The following is a 21,004-nucleotide window of genomic DNA, read 5'->3' as shown; positions in this document are numbered from 1 at the left end:
GACTATCCCAGGATTAATGGCCAGTGGGAAATCGCCCACAGAGAGACAGAACTGGATCTCAAACGCATTCCTTAACTTTCTTTCATCTGAGGGATTTTATCTTCATAAAGCAGTCAGGGAAAAATACATTTTAAAAAAATATATATTGCGGCTGCTCTTTCCTGTTTTAACTGCATTTTACTGATAAGCCTTCACTATGTCTACTATTTTGAGAACAATAAGGTTATATTTCCTCGTTTGATCATACCAACTACCAAAATGGCATGAGACAATCCATAATCTATGCTACATAATGAATGAATCCAGGATGCGAGTGAGGAGATATGATGTTCCCATCACCTCAGGTTGTGTCAATTCGAATTGAGTCAAGTCAGGTTCCATCAGCAATATCCATATCAGTACTTCTTCTTGAGACCAGTAGATTTGATTTTAAGTAGATTTGGACAGCCAATATTTCAAGCACGACAAATGTATGTAATGAGCAGATAGCTTTGAAAAACCAGCTATTTTTAAAGGCCCTGACGAGTTAGCACCATTTGATCCAGCGGTGTGTGTATTTCAGAGTCATATTATTGAATTTGACACACACGTAGGCTTCCTGAGTTTAGTAGGAAAACATTAACTCATTTGTGAGCTGGTCATTGTAATCCTTGAAGCTAATCACAAATGTCTACAAGGAAACACTGTTCACTTCACAAACATTAAAGATTCCTCTCCACGGAAATCTTTAGTAAAAGGCGAAATATTTATACGATCTGAAGAGAAACCAGATGATTCCATCGTATTTTATTGCTTTTTCTTATCTTGAATTTTGTCTTCACAGATGTGTTGTTACAGTTGATCAAAACTTTCAGAAGGGTTCCTAGTACAGTCTGTACCACTTCCAAATGCATGTGGGGGAATCACTTATACTTTTTTCCTCATAAAGATTAAAGTGCAGTCAATTGTGGTGTGGCAGAAGCGAACGTAGCATGCTTCCGCTGTAGGAAAATAGTCCCAAATGACTACAAGCATTAAGAACATAAGAACATAAGAACAAGCCAGCTGGATCAGACCAGAGTCCATCTAGTCTAGCTCTCTGCTACTCGCAGTGGCCCACCAGGTGCCTTTGGGAGCTCACGTGCAGGATGTGAAAGCAATGGCCTTCTGCGGCTGCTGCTCCCGAGCACCTGGACTGTTAAGGCATTTGCAATCTCAGATCAAAGAGGATCAAGATTGGTAGCCATAAATTGACTTCTCCTCCATAAATCTGTCCAAGCCCCTTTTAAAGCTATCCAGGTTAGTGGCCATCACCACCTCCTGTGGCAGCATATTCCAAACACCAATCACACGTTGCGTGAAGAAGTGTTTCCTTTTATTAGTTCTAATTCTTTCCCCCAGCATTTTCAATGCATGTCCCCTGGTTCTAGTATTGTGAGAGATAAAAATTCCTCTCTGTCAACATTTTCTATCCCATGCATAATTTTATAGACTTCAATCATATCCCCCCTCAGACGTCACCTCTCCAAACTAAAGAGTTCCAAACGCTGCAGCCTCTCCTCATAAGGAAGGTGCTCCCATCCCTCAATCATCCTCGTTGCCCTTATAATCATCCTCGTTGCCCTTATAATCCATTTTTAAGCCTAGCTTTTGTCAAAATCATTATTCTTCACAGAATTAAACGTATTTTGATAAAAGATAATTTATAGTGGCATTGAACGACTATCATAAAATCTTGGCTTTTTAAAATAGCTGGGAGTGACCGAGCCCAGCTTGGATGCGGCAGGCTGCTTTCTACCGCAAGCTGGGTTGGAGGCCTCTCTTTGCTGGACAGAAGGGGCTGCCAACTGGGCGGGCATTGTGGCCCCTGTGAGGCTTGGACTAGCTGAGGGGTCTGCCTTTGCATCATTCTTCAATGGCAGCAGCTGACCTGGCTCTGGGTCACTCTGCAGCCGAGAAGAGTCACATCACATGGAATCCAATTCTCCATCCTACAAGGCTGTCAGAGGGGATCGTTTGGTCTCTGGGCAGCAGCTCTCTGTTGGATACAAATTTCTGTCCCTCAAGTCTGGAGGGGTGCCCATGATAAGCTGGAGCACCATTGCATTCCCCCAGATGCTGAACGAGAAGAGAGGCCACACGCAGCCCCACGCCAAAAACCAGGTCCCCCTCCCCATCCACGTTGGCGCCAGAGGCTGGGTGCCTCTCCAGAGCCCATGGGCATTCTTTCTCTCTCTCTCTGGCTCTGATTTGCAGGGCTAGAAGAAGAAACTCCAGAATGTCCTCTTCCTTGGTGGGTTTTTTATTTTTATTTTTTCATTCAAATGGGTGAAGGACATAACTAGGTAGGCACTGGGACCCGAGCGGAGCATTCTAAAACAAAGAAGGTCCAGCATCTGGTGGAAGAATTTATAAGTCTACTTTAATCATTATGTGGGAAAGGGCATAGTTTTAAAGCACACCAAAGTCTACATTTCCATGCGTGTCAGTAACGTGGAAAGCAGAGAATCTTTCTGGCCTAATTTTCTATCTGATGTATCAGCTTTCCAAGTCTTTTCAGAAGCAGACCCTAGCAGCATCACGACAGACAAGTTTTCAGCTGCAGCACAAAAAACACAGGCTTGGATGAAAACAGAACTGCCGGACATCATCTAGTTCCAAGGCAGACTGCTTATTTCACCAGATGCTGCACTTCACTGAGGTCTTGAACAGAGCAGAAAGCTCTGACATCATAAACCTCTTTGCCTCTCCGTTGAGTGGAGTTTGGTGATGGTGATCTTCAGGTCTTCAGGTGACTCTGGTTGGATATTGGGGAGACTAGATTTCTAGCTCTGAGATTTTTGCCTGCTTCCCCCCCACACTTGTTCAGTCTCAGTTTCAGACAGGTAGTAGAGCTCTCCCCTGTTTCCTCTTTCCATCAGTTTGAATTGATGACAGGGCAATGCCTATGTCCAGTTCACTGGGAGGAGGGAGGATAGGAAGGCTGAGCAACTCCGAAGCCACAGCTGTGCCATGAACTACCCTTGCGTAATTGTAGAAACAAGTTAAATAATAATAATGCGCCTTTTAACATGGGCAAAGATTTTGTCCCAACAGGGCATAATTTTGAATTAAGGAACAGGATTGACCAAGCAAGATTAAATCCATAGATTAGAATCCAGCATTACCTCCCTTCAGAAATGAGGAGGAGGAAAAAGAACGAAGAGAAAAGAAAGAAGAATTTTACCCTACACTGTACAAAGATCTCAAGGTGGCTCACCAGTGGCATACCTAGGCAAACTGGAGCCCTGGGCAAAACCTGAGTTTGATGCCCCCCCCCCCCTCGCCATGGGCGGCCACCCTCTCCCACCGTGACCAAACAATGATTTTTTTCCCACTGGGTCGTTTCAAAGTCACCATCACATTACAGAACATGCCCCAACTCACAAATCTGAACACAGCAATGGGCCATGCCACACAGCAGAAATATTTTTTGAAAACATTTTCAAAATGCTTTCAAAATGTTTTATTACTGCTATGAAAACATTTTATGGTGTTGTATCCAGTCCCCCCAATTGGGGGAAATAGCATCACTTTCAATGTTATTTAAACTGGGGACCCCAGATTCTCCCTTTGAGGTGGATTTAAAAGGAGAATCTGGGCTCCCTACGTTTAAACAAGTGATGCCTGGAATCCACCCCCCCAAACAGCATTATTTTCTAATGAATTGTGTTTAAAACTAGGGAGCCTAGATCTCTCTTTTTGAAATCCACCTTAAAGGGAGAATCTGGGGTCCCCAATGCGCTAACATTGAAAGAAATGATGCTGTTTGGGGGTGGATCTCTCTCCCCACCCTGGAAACAGCATCACTTTCAATGTTTAAACTGGGGACCTCAGATTCTCCCTTTAAATCCATGCCGAAGGAGGTGGATTTAATAATAATAATAACCTTTATTAGGCATTGAGAGAAAAAGAAAGAAAGAAAGAAAGAAAGAAAGAAAGAAAGAAAGAAAGAAAGAAAGAAAGAAAGAAAGAAAGAAAGAAAGAAAGCAAGCAAGCAAGCAAGCAAGCAAGCAAGCAAGCAAGCAAGCAAGCAAGCAAGCATTGGCAGGAAGGGGGTGGAAAGGAAAGGAAAATCTGGGGAAATTTAGGGGGTGCCTGCTGTCAGGGGTGCAATTATTAAGATAGCAGTACCAAAATTTCAGAGTATCTTCGTGAGACCCTACTGATGATACCACCCAGGATTGGTGAAGTTTGGTTCAGGGGGTCCAAAGTTATGGACCCTCAAATGTGTAGCCCCCATCTCCTATTAGCTCCCATTGGAAACAATGGGGGATGGGGCACTCCCTTTGGGAGTCCATAACTTTGGACTCCCTAAACCAAACCTCACCAAACCTGGGTGATATCATCAGGAGAGTCTTCCGAAAAATCCCTGAAATTTTGGTGCTGCTAGCCTAAAAACTGTGCCCTCTGCAGGCCAAAAGCAGAAAAACACTGAAAATACAAAAAAATCCCACAAATGAACCTGCAGTTTTTGCGCACCCCCACAAGTGGGCGCCCTGGGCAATTGCCCACTTTGCCGAATGGGAGGAATGCCTCTGTGGCTCACAATAAAATCTGAAAATAAAACATACCAATAAGTTCAACATAAATACAAAAATTAAACATGACAATAAAAATATCATAAAATTAAACCCTGCACTCACTCCCCCACTCTCCAGACCAGGAACTGTGGAGGGGTTATTGATATCAACAAAACAAAACAATATCCAGTGTCATCTTAAAGAGGTTTCTGAGTTGCAATTCACTTCAGACTACAACAAAAGATCAGGAGTACTGCATTCCCTCCACATAATGATCAATTCCTCTATGCCTCCCCGTTTCCTCTTAGCAACATTTTCATTAAAACCTGGTTTTTCTACAATTGTCTCCCCTTTTTCTTGTTGTAAGTAAGCATCATCACACACACCCCCGCCGCCCCAAAATACCTCTTTGCGCGTGCAGAATGCCTTCCCTTCACAACAGTGGATTCATTTCTTTTCAAAAGATGTTTTTCAGCACTGTGGAAGAGGGACCTGCCTAGCATGCAACCGAGTACTTCCCTAACCAAAGTTTTCCTTACTTCCATTAGCTACCCCTGCAAAAATAATTTGAAACAACTCCAAATAAATTTTCCTCCATAATCACCCGATCAGTCACTCTCTCATTCTCTATCTTTCACCTCCTCCTTGTTTTCTGTTTTTCCTAATCTCAGCGGGCTGCAAGAAGCAGAAGGCTAGTACAAACATCTCATTTGCAGATAACACTGAGATAGTTGGATGGAAAACTCAGAAGATGAAAATTAGAAGCTCAGAAGATGAAAATTAAACAGTGGTCCTTTCTGCGCAGGCCAAAAAACACGGCTGTAGGCCACTATTTCAAGTGTTTGGGGGTGACTTTGCACAGTTCCTGCCCACACGAGTCAGGCTGCGTTTGAACGGCCATGCCGGGTTTTTTTTAAAGTCGCTGAAAATGTGACTCTTTCGGAAAACACCCGGCTGTGAACCGCCACCAAGCAAATGGCCAGGCAGGAGATGGGTTTGTTATTCCCTCCTCCTGCAATGGTGCTTCTGTGAGCAGCAGCTCACAGCCAACTTGCCAATCCTGCAGGCATGGTTGCCAGCCGCCTGGCTCTGCAGGAGCCTAAGGGTGCACCCCAAGGCTTGGCAGCAGAGTCCCCGCTGGCTGGTGATAGCCAGACGGCCCCGCATGGAGTTTTTTGTTTTGTTTGTTTTCCGTTTGTTGTGCCTGTGTAGCTACACAGGCGCAACCAAGAAATGTCTTTAAAAGTCTGCGAAACACCTTCCTGCAAAGACACGCAGATGGGGCTGAGAGAGTTCTAGTAGTAGCCTCTCAGATCTTTCCATGATTTAATTTTATAGCACCTCTCAGAAATTTTGCCGATTTCTCAATTATAACAAGCATACAATTATTCAGTAAGAAAGAACCTTTCAAAGTATTTATGTCTCCTGAGTTAATGCAATTGTCATCCATTTTATTGTTACTTCGCTGTTCCTCTGGAGAGCTCAGAACAGCATAAATGGTTTGCCCTTAATTAGTTTTGGCCCATGCTTCTCTGACTCTGGGCTGACCCTTTCACCACTTACTCTTGGCTCTTTGTATGTGGTACACTCCAGCCTGGACCTCTGTCACTGTGGGTTCCATCTGACAGCCTGCACATCTGAATACTCCCTTGTAAAGAACTCCCTGCAACTGGAAAGGATTCTTTGGCCAAATTAACTTTGCCCATTATCCACTGAACACAGAATGAGTTTGGCTTGATATCAGAGGGATTCTTAAAGTGTTTAAGGAACATGCTACCCACTCTGCACATCAAAGGAGTTTCTCCACTCAAACAAAAAAGGCTTTCGAAAATGACTGGTGCTTTCATTGGTACCTTTTGGTTCTATTGATAGTTTGAAGTCAACTATACTCTGTTTCACAAAAAGATGATAGTTCGGTCAGTCAAGGTGCAGTGGTTCAGAAAGTTGTATGCTTCCACATTAGAATATAGTTCCGAACACATGAGATTTATCGTTCGTTTTTATACGCAGCCTTTGTCAAAGCCATTATTTTGTGCATTATTGAACACGGTACATTGATACAAAGAGCATTTATGTCAAAATGGATTTTTACTTTCAGACTTTCAAATGGGTGGGTAGAGCAAGGCTAGGTAGGCACTAGGGCCCAGGCAGTACATTCTACAACAAAGAAAGTCCAGCATGCTTTGTTCTGTGGCAGAGGAATGTGCAATCTATTATTGTAGATTTCACAGCTGCCAGATCTTTAGCTGGTTGTTGGCTTTCGTTACAATTCGAGCCACACCCAGAGGCCTAGGAAGTTGTAATGTATCTACGTAGTATTCGTGCGGATCCCAGCAGGGCTGCCTTCTGAATTTGACCAATATTGATTTTGTCAATTCAAAGATGTTTCAAGTGCTGCCCTAGTGTTTTCGGGATGGCGTGCCGATTACCACTGGGACGACCTCAGCTGGTTTGTGCCATAGACGCTGAAGCTCGATTTTCAAATCGTGGTATCTAGTGACCTTCTCGTGTTCTTTTTCAATAACCCTGTTGTTGCCGGGGACTGCTATGTCAATGATGCTCACTTTCTTGTCCTCGATCATGGTGATGTCTGGTGTATTGTGTTTCAACACTTTGTCCGTTTGGATTCGAAAGTCCCACAGGAACTTGACCTTCTCATTTTCCATTACTTTCTCTGGACAATGTTCCTACCAGTTCTTAGCTGTTCTTATGTTGTAATTCTTGCATAAATTCCAATGGATCATTTTGGCCACTTTATTATTATTATTATTATTATTATTATTATTATTATTATTATTATTATTATTATTATTATTATTATTATTATTATTATACACATAACAGCACAGCACAAGTGTCTGGAATTCATCTCTGAATATCGAGTCCTTCCCTAGGACCTAGGATATTAGAGGTATTTGCGTAGAATATGTGCAGTTCCTAGAAGTGCTGCTTTCTGCAGCATGTGGACTGATGTTCTGTCCAAGTTTAGGCTTTCCAGATGTTTTTCAAGATTTCTTGGGATTCCTCCTAGAGCACCGACTACTAGTGGGATTACTGTTGTTCTTTTTTGCCACAATCGTTCAACTTCAATTTGTAGGTCCTTGTATTTTGTGATCTTTTCCAGCTCTATTATTATTATTATTATTATTATTATTATTATTATTATTATTATTATTATTATTATTATTATTATTATTATTATTATTATTATTATTATTATATTGATACAAAAACAGTTATGCACAGCAAACAAGATCAATATGCTGGATTTTGTATTACATCACACGTCGGACACTTCCCAAGCATCTAGGACTGTGTGATGTATCGACGAATAATGCGTGCAGAGCCGAGTAGGGTGGCCTTTTACAGCTGACATATGGTGATTTTGTCAGCGCCAATTGTTTTTAAGTGCCGTCCAAGGTCTTTAGGCACTGCACCCAGTGTGCCTATTATTATTATTATTATTATTATTATTATTATTATTATTATTATTATTATTATTATTATTATTATTATTATTATTATTATTATTATTATTTAATAGACTGCCCTATCCCCGAAGGGCTCAGGGTGGTGTACAGTAAAAAAAGATCTACTATCATCTTTACGTGGAACAGAGTATAGCAGTTTGTTAGTGTGTAGCACTTGACTGGCTATCAACAGCCCTGACTCTTTGCTCTTTTCTTCCTGTTTCCAGCTGGTTAATAATCCCCTAGCAAGTCAAGCAGCGGCAGCGGCAGCAGCAGCCATGGGGTCTATAGCAAGCTCGCAGGCCTTTGGCAATGCACTCTCCGGCCTTCAGGGGGTCACAGGTCAACTAGTCACTAATGCACAAGGACAGGTGAGTGGAAGATGGAGAGGAAGAGTGAATTTCTGTGGCATATTGATCTTGGACTGAGGAGCAAATACCTTATGCATGACAGCAATTTGTGGCTGCACATACATTGGGAGAGGGAATAAATAAATAATGTTTCTTGGCAAAAGGGAAGAAGAACAAAGACTTGCTGAGGTGAAATTGGAAGAATCCTTTTTTTAAAAAAAATCAAAATGTGCAAAGAAATTCAGAAATGGGCATCAGGATTTTCAGTGTTGGCACTTGACAATTTGGGCTTATGAATCATTGTAATAGCATAAAGGAACTAGGCAGTGTTTCTTTCTTTATTGGGAATACACCGTGCAGGTTTAGAACTTTTGAAATTAGCGTTAGCCCTGAAGTGCTTTGAAAACTAGTTACTAATAGGCAGGATCTGGCAAAGCCTGACCACTTTGAAGCCCTGCCGTTGCTCTTCTGAACTCTCCCATTGAAATACTCAGAAGTAAGTCCCACTGAGATCAATGGGACTTACTCCTATAGGTCTCCAGCCCTAGGGAGTTGGCTTGCTTCTCAGCAAGGGCTATAGGAAATTCAGTGGTACTACTTCCATTGTCTGAAGTTTAGCTATTGAAAGTACCTTGCTTTAGTGGGATTCTATCTGCTAATTTTAAAAATATGTATCCTTAATTAGCTTTTCCTGTTAATCATAAGAATTCAGAAACAAAACAGTGATGCTACCAGTCCTTCAAGCAAATGAGAAGGTGTGTAGATTTGTAGATATCAAATATGATTCTTTAGTATACCGTAGTTTGAAGATGAGCTGGAAGTCTGGGTTGACCCCACTTTGCAAGATGGCCTCTTGAGTTAGTATAGCGCTGTGACCTGGCCATGTGCTTAAAGCAAAGTCCTCCTGTTCCTCCTTGCAGGACATCCATCGGATTTTGTTCCACTTGAACTCCCATAAGTGCACTCCCATTCTTAAGAGAAACCTGGAGAAGAAGGAGCAGGTGGAGTCAGGAATCATGAAGGGACCTCATGGTTGACATAGGTTGGGGGTAGGAACATGGGAGGCATGTGACATCAGTGACAATGTGTGTCACTGTATCACTTCTGGGTCTAACCCATCAGCAACAATACATAGCTCTAAGAAGTTACAAAAACTCTGTGGTGTTACCATAGAGTTTCCAGCTATTCCTAGAGCTCCCCACTGTCACTTCCAGGTTATATCCAGAAGTGATATACCAGCACAGAGGAACCCAGCAGGGTTTTTTAAAAAAAAATCCTACCACTATTCCACAGCAATCAGCAGGAGGTAACCCTAATCTGTCATATAACTCTGGCCTTTATTTCACTACCTAAGATATTCACATGAATACTGAAGCCAACCAATTAAACTTTAAAATGTTCTGTCGCCCATACCAAGGAATAGTCACCAATACCCCACAGCCTCTCGAGCCTGTTATTAAAAGTGATATTGGAAAGCAGCAACATTAATCTTTTGAAATAAGAAGCTTCCGTTTATAAACGGGCATCATTCTTGAAATATGCGCTCTCTCCATTTTTGACATATAATTCAAAACTGGAGAAACTATAAATTCTTCACCTCTCCATGATTTGAAATCGCCAAAACATGTAGTTGAGATGGCAGGTAGCACTTGTTTTATTCTTCGTTTTAGTGATTCATTTTTGCAAAGGATGATCACATAATGTTTATTTGGGGTTTTAATTTTTAAAATAACACTAATAAAATTGTTGTTGTTGTTGTCGTCGTCATTAACATAAAGCATAAACAAAGATGCAATCTGAACTCGTGCTCTTCATCTGAGTCCCACGGGGGAAAAATTGCTGACCTTGTTATATTTACTGGGCGGGTACAGAATTGTTCCATCACCACCCCGAGGGTTGAACGATGGAGCTTGTCAAAGTGAGGCCTTATCTAATGAATCATCTTATCGCAGGTGCACACCACACATATTAAAGGAGGATTGCATGACCACCGTGCCCTCTACAATAACCTTTCAGTGTCTACTTTAACCCTTGTTTCAATCCCTTTTCATCAAAGGATCATTTTATGCAGCGAGCTTTAAATGGAGGCTCTCAAAAGCCCATTAAGATTTCTGTTAGGGATGGAATGGAAGAAAAGTTGGTTATAATGCCTATAACTCATAGTCAGATCAGCTCCATCTAGAAAGCTTGCTTGTTTATATCTGTGCTTCAGAAATAGTGCAAACTCTCCTCTTACAGGAGGCATGAGACGCGTAGGACGTAAATTTAAGCCTCTGAGATATAAAACCATGACAGTTTGTCAGCAGAAGGGAGTTTTCCCCCACCTCTTTCTGACTTCCCAAGAAGGGAAGTAATTGGTCTGGGTAGGTAAACTGTTGGCCAAACACATCAGTTCTTTGCAAGAATAAAAAGGCACCCCGGACTCCACAGCAGAACTGAATATTTATTTTGTATACCAAGTCCAATTACAGGGAGCACAGGCTCCTCGTCTTGCAGTATCTCAGCAAAACATGGAACAGGATGCTGTCCACGCTACATAACACACATTCTATACATGTGAAGGGTTTTTTTTTTTTAAAAAAAACCTCTTTAGAATGTGAAGGTTTCTGCTTTGTTTGCCCTCACGTTTCTGCAGCCCCAAAGGAAAGATACAGCAATGACTCTTTGTGTGTATGCGCGTGAACATGTGTAAAGCTGGCCAATACTTTACATCTTTATTCATTTTATTAAAAATCATTTCTACCGCACCTCTCAAAGTGCCTTACAAAAGAATAAAATGCAACGATAATAAAATCAAACATCAAATTAAAACGTAATTCCTTACCCTAAAATCACACAAAAAAATTCCCATCCTAATTATGACGGCAAAGTTGTAGACAGCCCTAAAACAGAAATCCACGTTCACTCTTTTTCAGCCTTCGAGTACCTTCCGCAAAAGAAGAATCTTAGTGTTCAACTATGTGTTAAGTTTATACCAGTTTCAAGGGAAAAAAATGGTTGACAGGGGAAGGTTTGAACATTTCTATCACAGCCCCTAGCCTGCTGCACAGTGCTACCTCCCTAGGATGTGTTGCAATGGAGAAGGGGTTGCAAAGCTACATTAAAAGGTGCCAGAGTTACTTGCGTTTTAGCCTTTCTGTGGCTTTTAAAGGAGATACTTTGCTGTAGTTCCTTTGATAATTAATTTGCAGATTTAGCTTCATTTTAAAATACAAAAAAGAAGGCCCGGCTTCAAAAATAAATCCAGTCATACCATGAATAATTTCTACTGGACAGAAGGAATATCTCTGAATTTCAATAATTGCAGAGATGCAGAAACTAAGAACTTAGTGTTATACCTAAATATTCTGTGTCAGTAATAGTGGTGACTTTTTACAGAATGAGAAGCCTTTTGCTGGTGGCATATTCTACTTGTGGAAGACTCCTCAAGGTGGTGGAAGGTGTCCTGGAGGACTCATATTAGGCCTGATGTAGATTTAGGTGTGCACTTGAGAAGCTCAAGATATTGTTAGCTTTCCTGTATCAGATAATTTTGTAATTTCTAGCCAGAGATTATCCCTCAAGAACATTTTAGGCTTGTTAAAGGAAAAGTACACACTATTAGAGAATCTGTGCTTCCATTTTAAGCTTTTATTAAAGCACTAGCAGTAAAGCCCATTGTATGAACAAATACGACAGCTCATCAAAAACTGTTGGTGGGTTAACAGCACCCACTAAGAGAGCCAACCCCTTCAGCCTATTCTCTCCCGCTGGCCCTACAATTTATCACAGATAATGATGAAAACCTAGCCTAATTATCCAATGAATAAAGCTTACTTACATATCCCTGCCACACACTCAGAAGCAGGCTCCCCCAACTTTGCAAGTGGCTCAGCTGTGGCTTCACAGAGTTTGTCCCATGTTCCCAGGCAGAAAGTTCCTCAGAGTTCACCACGGGGACCTAGCCCTGGTAGGGAGAAGCACACCATGGAGGAAGGATGGGAGTATGGTTTCCTCCTGCACTTTTTACCCTTTTAAAGGCTCACCATCGCCAAGGAGAAAAGGGTTCCCATTTCCCATGCAGTGAGTAGTGACACATAAAGATATCACTGTTTGGTTCATTCCATGCAGGCCAAGAAACACAGGTGTAGGATGCTATATAACCCATTTCTGGTGGGGACTTTGCACAGGTCCCACCCCCAAAACAAATCTACCTCGTTTCATTTCCCCCAACCCAGGTTTTTGAAAATTGCTAAACAAGCAATATTTTTTGAAAAATCCCAGGTTGGAGCTGCTTCCAAGCGAGCAGGAGGAGCCTTATTTCCCTCCCTTCCACCCAGAGGTGGGATTCAGCTGGTTTGCCCTGTTGTTAAAAAGCCCCCTCGCTCCCCCTACCCTGGGAGAAAGAGCGGTGACAGGGCTTTTAGTGCCAGCCCAGGGCGGGGAGGAGAGCTCCGGCTCTGCTCTCCTCCCCGCCCTGGGTTCCCCAAGCGGGGAGGAGACTTCCCAAGCCGGGAAGTGCTGGAGGAGTGGAGGCTAGGGGGATGGAGGCGGCTGAGAAGCACAGGGGACAATTGCAGGACAATTTAAAAAGAGAAGCATCTCTGTGTGAAGGTACGACAGCAATCTGGATTGTCTCCCTGGCTTCCAATCACCGCTTGCACGGACGCATGTGAACGGGGAAACAGGAAAACAGGTTCCTTTATCATGACAGCAACTACTGTGCAGAAGGGGCCTTTGATAACTTAGGTAAAATTAGTTCTTGGTCGTTATTACTGATAAACTTCACACTTTTCTCTGTTAACTCTTATCTTTTTATGATATTTTATGCCTCAAATCCACAAGTCCTCAACTAATAATGTTTCTGTTTTACCCAAAAAGTCTATCAAGGGTTTCCAATTATCCAGAAATTTGGATAAGTTATTTTCTCTGAGCAACAAAGTGAGCTGGGCCACCTCAGTTAATTCTAACAACTTCACAAGCTTCTTCTATTGTAGGTACAGAAGAACTTTTTCATTTTGTGTATATCAGAGGCATAGTGGGAAGAAATGGCACCCGGGGTGGGACTGGGGGGAAGGGCTGAGGGGCACTTGGCTGCGGCCTCCGTTGGGCCAGGTGGGACGGGGCCAGGCTGAGGGGGGCCCTGCGGCGGGCCCGCTAGACCGCCCCGCTGGCTGAAGGAGGAGCCTGGTGGGACCAGGTCTGACTGAGGGGAAAGGGGGCAATTTTTCACCTGCCTGGAGCATTTGTCCCCACCCTGCCCCGTGGAAGCTACGCCACTTTATAATATTCTTGCCGCTGCTGTCATTTACGAAAGCAAAGTTCCATGTTATGCGATATCTGAGTATGTGCCTCTGATTACATTTCTATATTAAACTTTTTAAAATGTTGAGCTGCTAAGTGTAGGGCTGCCCCCCAAAAAGTTCCATGTTTTCTTCTCAATATCTGTGCATAAGTCCCAAAAGGAAAGCTCTGGTTTCATTTCTATATTAATCTTTAAAATCTTTTGAGCTGTTAAGAGTAGGGCTGCCCCATCCCTTTTGGTGGGACAGAGTATAGCAGTTTATGTATTGTTAGAATCCCTTATTTTGTAATTAACAATCAACAGAAAGAAAAAGTCATCAATGAAATATATTTTACAATATGCACAGTGAATTTTCAGGACTGGGACATCGTTTAATAACCAGCCAAAGGATGACGCTATTCTTTTACTTATTAAAAAAATCAAACCAACCCAGGCAATTTAAAGCAAGCGCTGATGCGTCCAGACTCTTCTTAGCATTTGACAGAGGAAACTCATAGTGCTCCCCTAAACAAAGATATCATATACACCTAAGTGAATGGGTTTGTAACAGGTGTAACTTTGCCAAAGGGAGCACTAGGAGTTTGCTCTTTTGTGAGTCTGTTTAGGATTTCTCAGTCACACTTTTCCAAGTTTCAACAGGTTTTTTTTCTGTGCTTTCAATCTGCTTCCATGCAGGTTTTCCCTCCTTGTTTTTCTGGTAAGGGGGGCTCAACAGATCTTAAAACTTCTACATAAATCACAACTGAAGTGTTAATTATGATGGCTCCTTTCCAGGTATTTTTCTGACCTCCCTCCACTACTACAAACAGACAAACAAAAGAACCAGCCGAAGGGCTTCTTTGGCATTAAACACACATCCTCCTTCAGAGAAAGGACAATCTTTTTCTGCAGAGAGAAGAGAGTGGCACACCCAGCTCCCACCAATTAACCGACGTAGCTATCTTCCAAGACTTTTAATCCACAATTAGCTTGGCCGGCTAAGTAGGCAGCGTGGTGTTGTTGATCGAGTTTGATAATGGGAGTCCTTTGGTCCTCATTATTCTGATGAGAGGGCACCGATTGGCTCTTTTGAGCATCTTGATGGTAAATGGTGCTAATAAGGCCTGATGGGCTCTGTGCACCTAACAAGCCTCTCAGCGGCAAGAGTGATTACAATGGAGATAGATTTGATGGGATGCACTCGCTTTTGTAGTGTCTCAGCTGCTGATACTCTGCGACATAATCAGGTCACGGAGCCGGTCACAGCCATCAGCGAAAGCCGTAACTCCATCCCTCATTATTAAAGTGTATTATTCAGTCTCAGGCCTTCATAACACTGCCAAAGGCCTTTTCATATATATATATATATATAATGTCTCCCCCCGCCCCCCATTCTGCTCCTCTTTGGTTCAGCGTCAACTTCTGGCTAATAAAATAAAATATTTCATCAGCTAAAGAGCTAGCAAATTCCTTTCAGAACTGGAGATAAAGCAGCCCCTTTTGGATCCAGCAAAGGGATCACCACTAAATAAGATTGGGGATTTTTGTCACCATGCTTCGCGTGGGGCAACGTAGCGTGTCATGTGCGGTAAAAAAAAAGAGTGGATGGAATTAGAAAAATAGGATCCGACTCTTGATCTGGATTGATTTGTAAAGTACCGACTGTGCGTTTCTGTTGAAAAAAAGGACAGGGCTGCCTCTCTTTAATGTACCTAGGCCCACTATTTCCTGGCGATTGCTTTATTTCTCATCACGCTCCGAACATTTGTTATTGGATAAAGGAGAACACAACCTCAACAATGGAGTCATCCCAGAAAAATGTGTGAGACTACTCCGGATGACATCTTCAAGGTATTAAAGACCATTACAGGGAACCCCCGTAATTGTTTTTCAGAGTTGAAGCAAATGTGAAAAATTTATCAGCGCTTACGGTGCAGACACTAAACACCCTTTTTTTTTGCATCAGTGAAACAAGCTTTTTTTAAACCTGTAGGTTTTGTTTGACCAGATGAAACAGCAGGACAGAAAGAGGTATGTTTGTTGTGTGTGCTATGAGAAGAGCTGCCACTCTGCCATCTGTTTTAGATTAGGTTTTAATTTGTTTTTATTGCATTTATTGTTATGCGCGGTGGAAGCCTCCCTGAGCTCTACAGGGTGAAAGGTGGCATATAAAACCAACCAATCAATCAAGAAAGCCTCTGTCGGCCCTAAAAACTACCGTTTGACTACACCCTGACACTTCAATCCACACACTACTTAGGTTATAGTGCTTGTTCTAAAATGACTTGCATCCCTAGAACAGATACCTTAGAGTAAAACAGAGGCATATCGGGAGGGAGGGGAATGGCACCCAGGGACAACACCTGCTCCAAAGTCCGAAGCCTTCTGTTTCCCACCAGGCACCCCTCGGCCTGGCCCCACAAGAGGCTGAAGATGAGGCAGTAGGGCTACCACCTATGGAGGTCGAGCAGGGGAAGTGGAAGCAGCAGCCGGCAGGCCCACAGATTCCCGTGACCCGTTGGCTGCTGCAGGCCCTCCAACCCCCATCGGCGGTGCCCTTGCTGCCTCATCTTCGGTCTTTTGCAGGGCTGGGCCGAGGGGCACCCAGCAGGCTGTGGAAGGCTTCAGTCTTTGGGGGGGCATTTTGCACCCCCATGTAACCAGATAGGTGGCACCTGGGGACATGGTTACCCCATGTCCCTCTGGCAGGTACATCCTTGGAGTAAAATCTGTTGATTAAGTTACAATTAAGGGCAACTTTTACTCTGTGTGTAGAAAAATAATATCCCTGATCCCTGTGTGACACTTTCCCACATCTTAAAGGATGGTATGATACAAGCACATATCCCTCATAAGCAAAGCATTTTATGGACAGAATATACTTCAGGAACGTTCACAGCAGTTGAGCATTAGCTGAAGGAAGGGGTGGTGGAGAAATAAATCTTCCTGCCCTAATCCCTAAGAAAAGGGAGAAATTGGGGAGGGGGGGTCATCCTCTTGCAGTGATTCTTTGTGGGGGCCCAGCTTGTACCCTCTAAAAATAAACTAGCTTTGCATGGATCTTTCCAAAATTACAAGTGATCTACTCCTAGAGAAAATGGTAAGCTTTGTTGGGTGGAGTCTTTGGTGTACCATAGAGTCTAGGAGCCTAGGAGAAACAGAAGCTCCAGAGTGGCCACAGACAATGGATCCCTAGAACATCTTCTTCTATGGTTTAATTACCTATAGAGACACTTGAGGCCTGCTAGGAATTGAGAGAACGATGGGGCTGCTGTTGGCTGGTATCTTCCTAGGGGTCTTCAGAGTGGACTCTTCTTCACATTGAGAAAAACCTGAAGGTGATTTTGAGAGCGCTTTTAAAGTTGAGTGGAACATAACTAAATAGCAGCCAGTTATTCCAGCCCACAGCAACCAGGCAGAGGGACTTCAGTTGTGGCACCCAAATTCTGGAACTCTCTCCATGGAGAGATGCTCTTCCAACCAAGACAGACAGTTGCAAACCATTTAATTGGCAGTAAATTGAGCTAAACCTAGGCATGCTGACTCAAATAATCTTTGACTTGTTGACTCAGGAATAGGTTTGAACCCAACAAAACTTCCTTCCCAATGAAGTGGTTTCTTCACAAAATACTTTATTCGCCATCTAGTTTAGATAAAGGTAGATGTAGTTCCCAATGTGTAAGTCCAGCTTGCTTGATTCAAGCGTCTGGGTTTTTAAGAAATCCTATGTAATCCCCTTCTCATACTGTTCATCAAAGAGTCAGTGAGATGCAGAGCTGCTTTTCTTATTTGTACTATACTACATCTGTGTCTGTTTTGTATGTCAGAAAACATGCATATTTGTAATAAAGAGAAGTCATTCAAAAGTCAGCTTCTTCCACATATGCACTGGTACTTTGTGCTGACAGGTGTCAGCTGTGGTGTAGTCAGGCAGTCCAAAATCAAGGTAGGCGACAGGCACAGGCAGTCAAAGGTCAAAGCAGTCTGGGAGTTCAAGCAGGCAGGCAAGCAAGCAAGCTAAGAGCAGAAGTTTTTAGGAGCCAAGCAGGGAACCAGGTGCATGGAGCTTCCCAGTGAAGAAGAAGAGTAGAAGAAGAGTTTGGATTTATATCCCCCCTTTCTCTCCTGAAAGAGACTCAAAGGGGCTTACAATCTCCTTGCCCTTCCCCCCTCACAACAAACACCCTGTGAGGTGGGTGGGGCTGAGAGAGCTCCGAAAAGCTGTGACTAGCCCAAGGTCACCTAGCTGGCATGTGCGGGAGTACCCAGGCTAATCTGAATTCCCCAGATAAGCCTCCACAGCTCAGGCGGCAGAGCGGGGAATCAAACCAGGTTCCTCCAGATCAGAGTGCACCTGCTCTTAGACACTAGGCCACTGCTGATGTAGTGAAGTACACTTGTTCCACCCAGATAGAACCAAGCCCAAGACAAGGCTTATATAAGAATGAGGTCAGAATCCTGAAAAGACTCAGTCTTCCTTTGATGCTGATGTTTCCAGTTCACAGAGCCTTATGCCATATCGAACTGCAATGCGGGCACTTCTCTTTTTACTGTTTATCTGCTCTCTCTGTTTTTGCCTCCTTCATGCACCTGACTCGTTAATCAACTCATTTGGGGCTGCTGACAGTTCTCCCAACTGCAAGGCACCTGGCTCTGTCATTGGCTTTGCCTTGGCTGGGAGGGAAGGGCTTGGACCTGGCTTTGCCGCTTTCATCCATCAGCCATCTCCTGACATATGGTGGCTTCAGGCTCTGCATCTAGTTCCTTGTCCCCAGGGGGCTGGCTCATGACAAGTACCATGTTTTCCTGCCATCTGAACAGTGGATGACCTTGGTGATGGTGAGGAAAAAATAGTGTGAGAAGCAACTCTAAGGGCTACTTTGCAACATTTTCCCCAGGCATATGAAATAATAATTGTGATTGTTATGGTTGATTTCAAAGCTGCCGGTTCTTTAGCTGGTTGTTGGCCTTTCATTACAATTCGAGCCTCACCCAGCGGTCTAGGAAGTTGTAATGTATCGATATAGTATTTGTGCCGATCCCAGCAGGGCTGCCTTCTGAATCTGACAGATGTTAATTTTGTTGATTTGAAGATGCTTCAAGTTCTGCTTTAGCGTTTTCGGACTGGCGCTCAGGGTACTGATTACCACTGGGATGACCTCAGGTGGTTTGTGCCATAGACGATGAAACTCAGTTTTCAAATCGTGGTATTTAGTGACCTTCTCATGTTCTTTTTCAATGACCCCGCTGTCACCATGTACTGCTGTGTTGATGATGGTCACTTTCTTGTCCTCAATCACTGTGATGTCTGGTGTACTTTTGTTATTATTGTTTTTAATTATATCATAGTTATGATTGATTTCACAGCTGCCATCCCCTTTAGCTGTTTGTTGGCCTTTCATTACAATTCGAGTCTATTATTATTGTTGTTGTTGTTTGTTATTGTTATTATTACTTGTTGATTTTACAGCTGCCAGTTCTTTAGCTGGTTGTTGGCCTTCATTACAATCCGAGCCTCACCCAGAGGCCTAGGAAGTTACAATGTATTGATGTAGTATTTGTGCGGATCCCAGCAGGGCTGCCTTCTGAATCTGACAGATGTTAATTTTGCCGATTTGAAGATGTTTCAAGTGCTGCCCTAGTGTTGTTGTTGTTAATGTCATATAATTTATTTGTACCTCTAAGGGGGCTACTGCCCAAATGAATAACCAAATGAATAATATTTAAAATTCCATACTTGAAAGTGTCCAGATCCAATCCTAAGAACAATACTAAGCGGGTTAACTGAGAATCCTACTCAGTTCTGTCCAGTGGGGCTTACTCCGCAGAAAGTGTTGACTTATTTTTTTTTATCGTATTTATTGAAACATTTATATTTCACCTTTCCTCAATGGTTCGACGTGGTTTACAATAATAGTTAAAAACTTTTTCAGTTAAAACCAAAAATAAAATAGTAAACACCAGATCTCTCCCTCTCCCACCCTTAAAAGATCCCTTTATTCAAGCCCCCTTAAAAATCCTGGAAAACAGGAAGGCCTTACATTGCCTGTGGAAGGTATCTAAGGAGGAGGTCCTCTGACCTCTTCAGGGTGTCGATTCCATAGAGCAAGAGCCATGGTGGAGAAGGCTGATGCTTTGGCCAATACCACATGGACTCTCCCCCCCCCCCCAAGTAATAGGATAAAGAACAGATGCACTGCAATTAGGAATTTTGCTCTGGAGGAAGCCTTGAACCTCTATTGGGGGAAAGGTAGAATATCAACAGAATCAAGAAGTGAATTTGGAATAAAGGAATCTTCGGGGAATCCACAGAAACACTCCTCCAAAGAAACACCCCTTCCACTCAACAAGATTTCTCATTTAGCAGAGGATTCTACCTATTATCTGGGGGGGGGGCATTAATTATACATTAAAAATTAGCCCGATTTCCTTATGTGAAACCAATTTGTAATCTGAATTCATATTTTGAATATGAAATTTTACCTTTATAAATAAAATTTAAAATGAAATAATACCTTAAATAAGTGAAATTAATGTTGAAATATAATGTATTAATAAATGTAGGGTGCTTAAGACTTCCTGGTCTCTGATTAGGTGAACTTCAAATATTATATGCTGTCTACTGTCAAATACTAAATACTGTTGCATGCCAACCAAATATTAAATACAACTGCATATGAATTATAAAATACTGTCTTACATAAAAATATCAAAATCAAATTTCAAGAACAACAAATACCATAGGATGACATTTTCAGTGAATATTCAAGTATTCACAGAACAACGGAAAAATCTGAAAACAAAATCCACAGACAAAATTGAGAGAGGATGTATTCATCTAAGTTCTGGATACACAAAAGTATTTCTTCAGAATACACTTAAATACCTTTATTGTCATAGATGCTGGCATGGGTAGAGAATAAATGGCTTTGAGGATTAGAAAAATTGATGGAGCATAAGTGTATCCATGGCTATTAGACATGATAGTTAAGGACAGAGGCACAAGTCAACACTTGGGAAAGGCAAAGCAGAACCAATAAAGTAAAGTGGGTAAGCTTTAAAAACTCTTTTTATTAAGACCAGTCAAAGTAACACAAATCAGTGTGCAAGCTTTCAGGTTCACCAGAACGCCTCATCAAACTAAATGTATACGAGTGACCTTTCACAAACTTTTTTTCTGTAACTAATTGGTTTTCATAAGCACTGGAGCATAATGGAGTGGTAGTTTAAAGAAAATGAATGCTGTATCCCTAGAGAAAGTCTCGATAAGAAGTTCTTTTTCTATGAATCTGGGACAAACAAGAGCAGTTAGGAGAAAAATCTGTCGTTTCGTCAGTCAAGCAAGACAACCTTTTTTTTCATGCCCCCAAAATAGCAGGG

At 42.4% G+C, this 21,004-nt stretch overlaps 1 protein-coding gene and 1 non-coding gene across 3 annotated transcripts in view; one reads left to right on the top strand and one right to left on the bottom strand.

Moving 5' to 3' along the window:
• Positions 1–21,004, top strand: part of POU6F2 (POU class 6 homeobox 2) — a 491,334-nt gene that overhangs the window by 434,709 nt on the left and 35,621 nt on the right. For both annotated transcript variants that reach the window (XM_048511591.1, XM_048511593.1), the window contains one exon: positions 8,239–8,382. In XM_048511591.1, coding sequence (XP_048367548.1) covers positions 8,239–8,382 — 144 coding nt within the window. The remainder of the gene's footprint in view (positions 1–8,238; positions 8,383–21,004) is intronic.
• On the bottom strand, positions 657–775 carry LOC125441385. Its single transcript, XR_007245842.1, has one exon. It is a non-coding gene; the product is annotated as a U5 spliceosomal RNA (small nuclear RNA).

Source organism: Sphaerodactylus townsendi, linkage group LG11 (assembly GCF_021028975.2).
Source record: "Sphaerodactylus townsendi isolate TG3544 linkage group LG11, MPM_Stown_v2.3, whole genome shotgun sequence".
In the NCBI taxonomy this organism is placed as follows: domain Eukaryota; kingdom Metazoa; phylum Chordata; class Lepidosauria; order Squamata; family Sphaerodactylidae; genus Sphaerodactylus; species Sphaerodactylus townsendi.
This window is presented reverse-complemented; position numbering and strand designations above follow the sequence as displayed.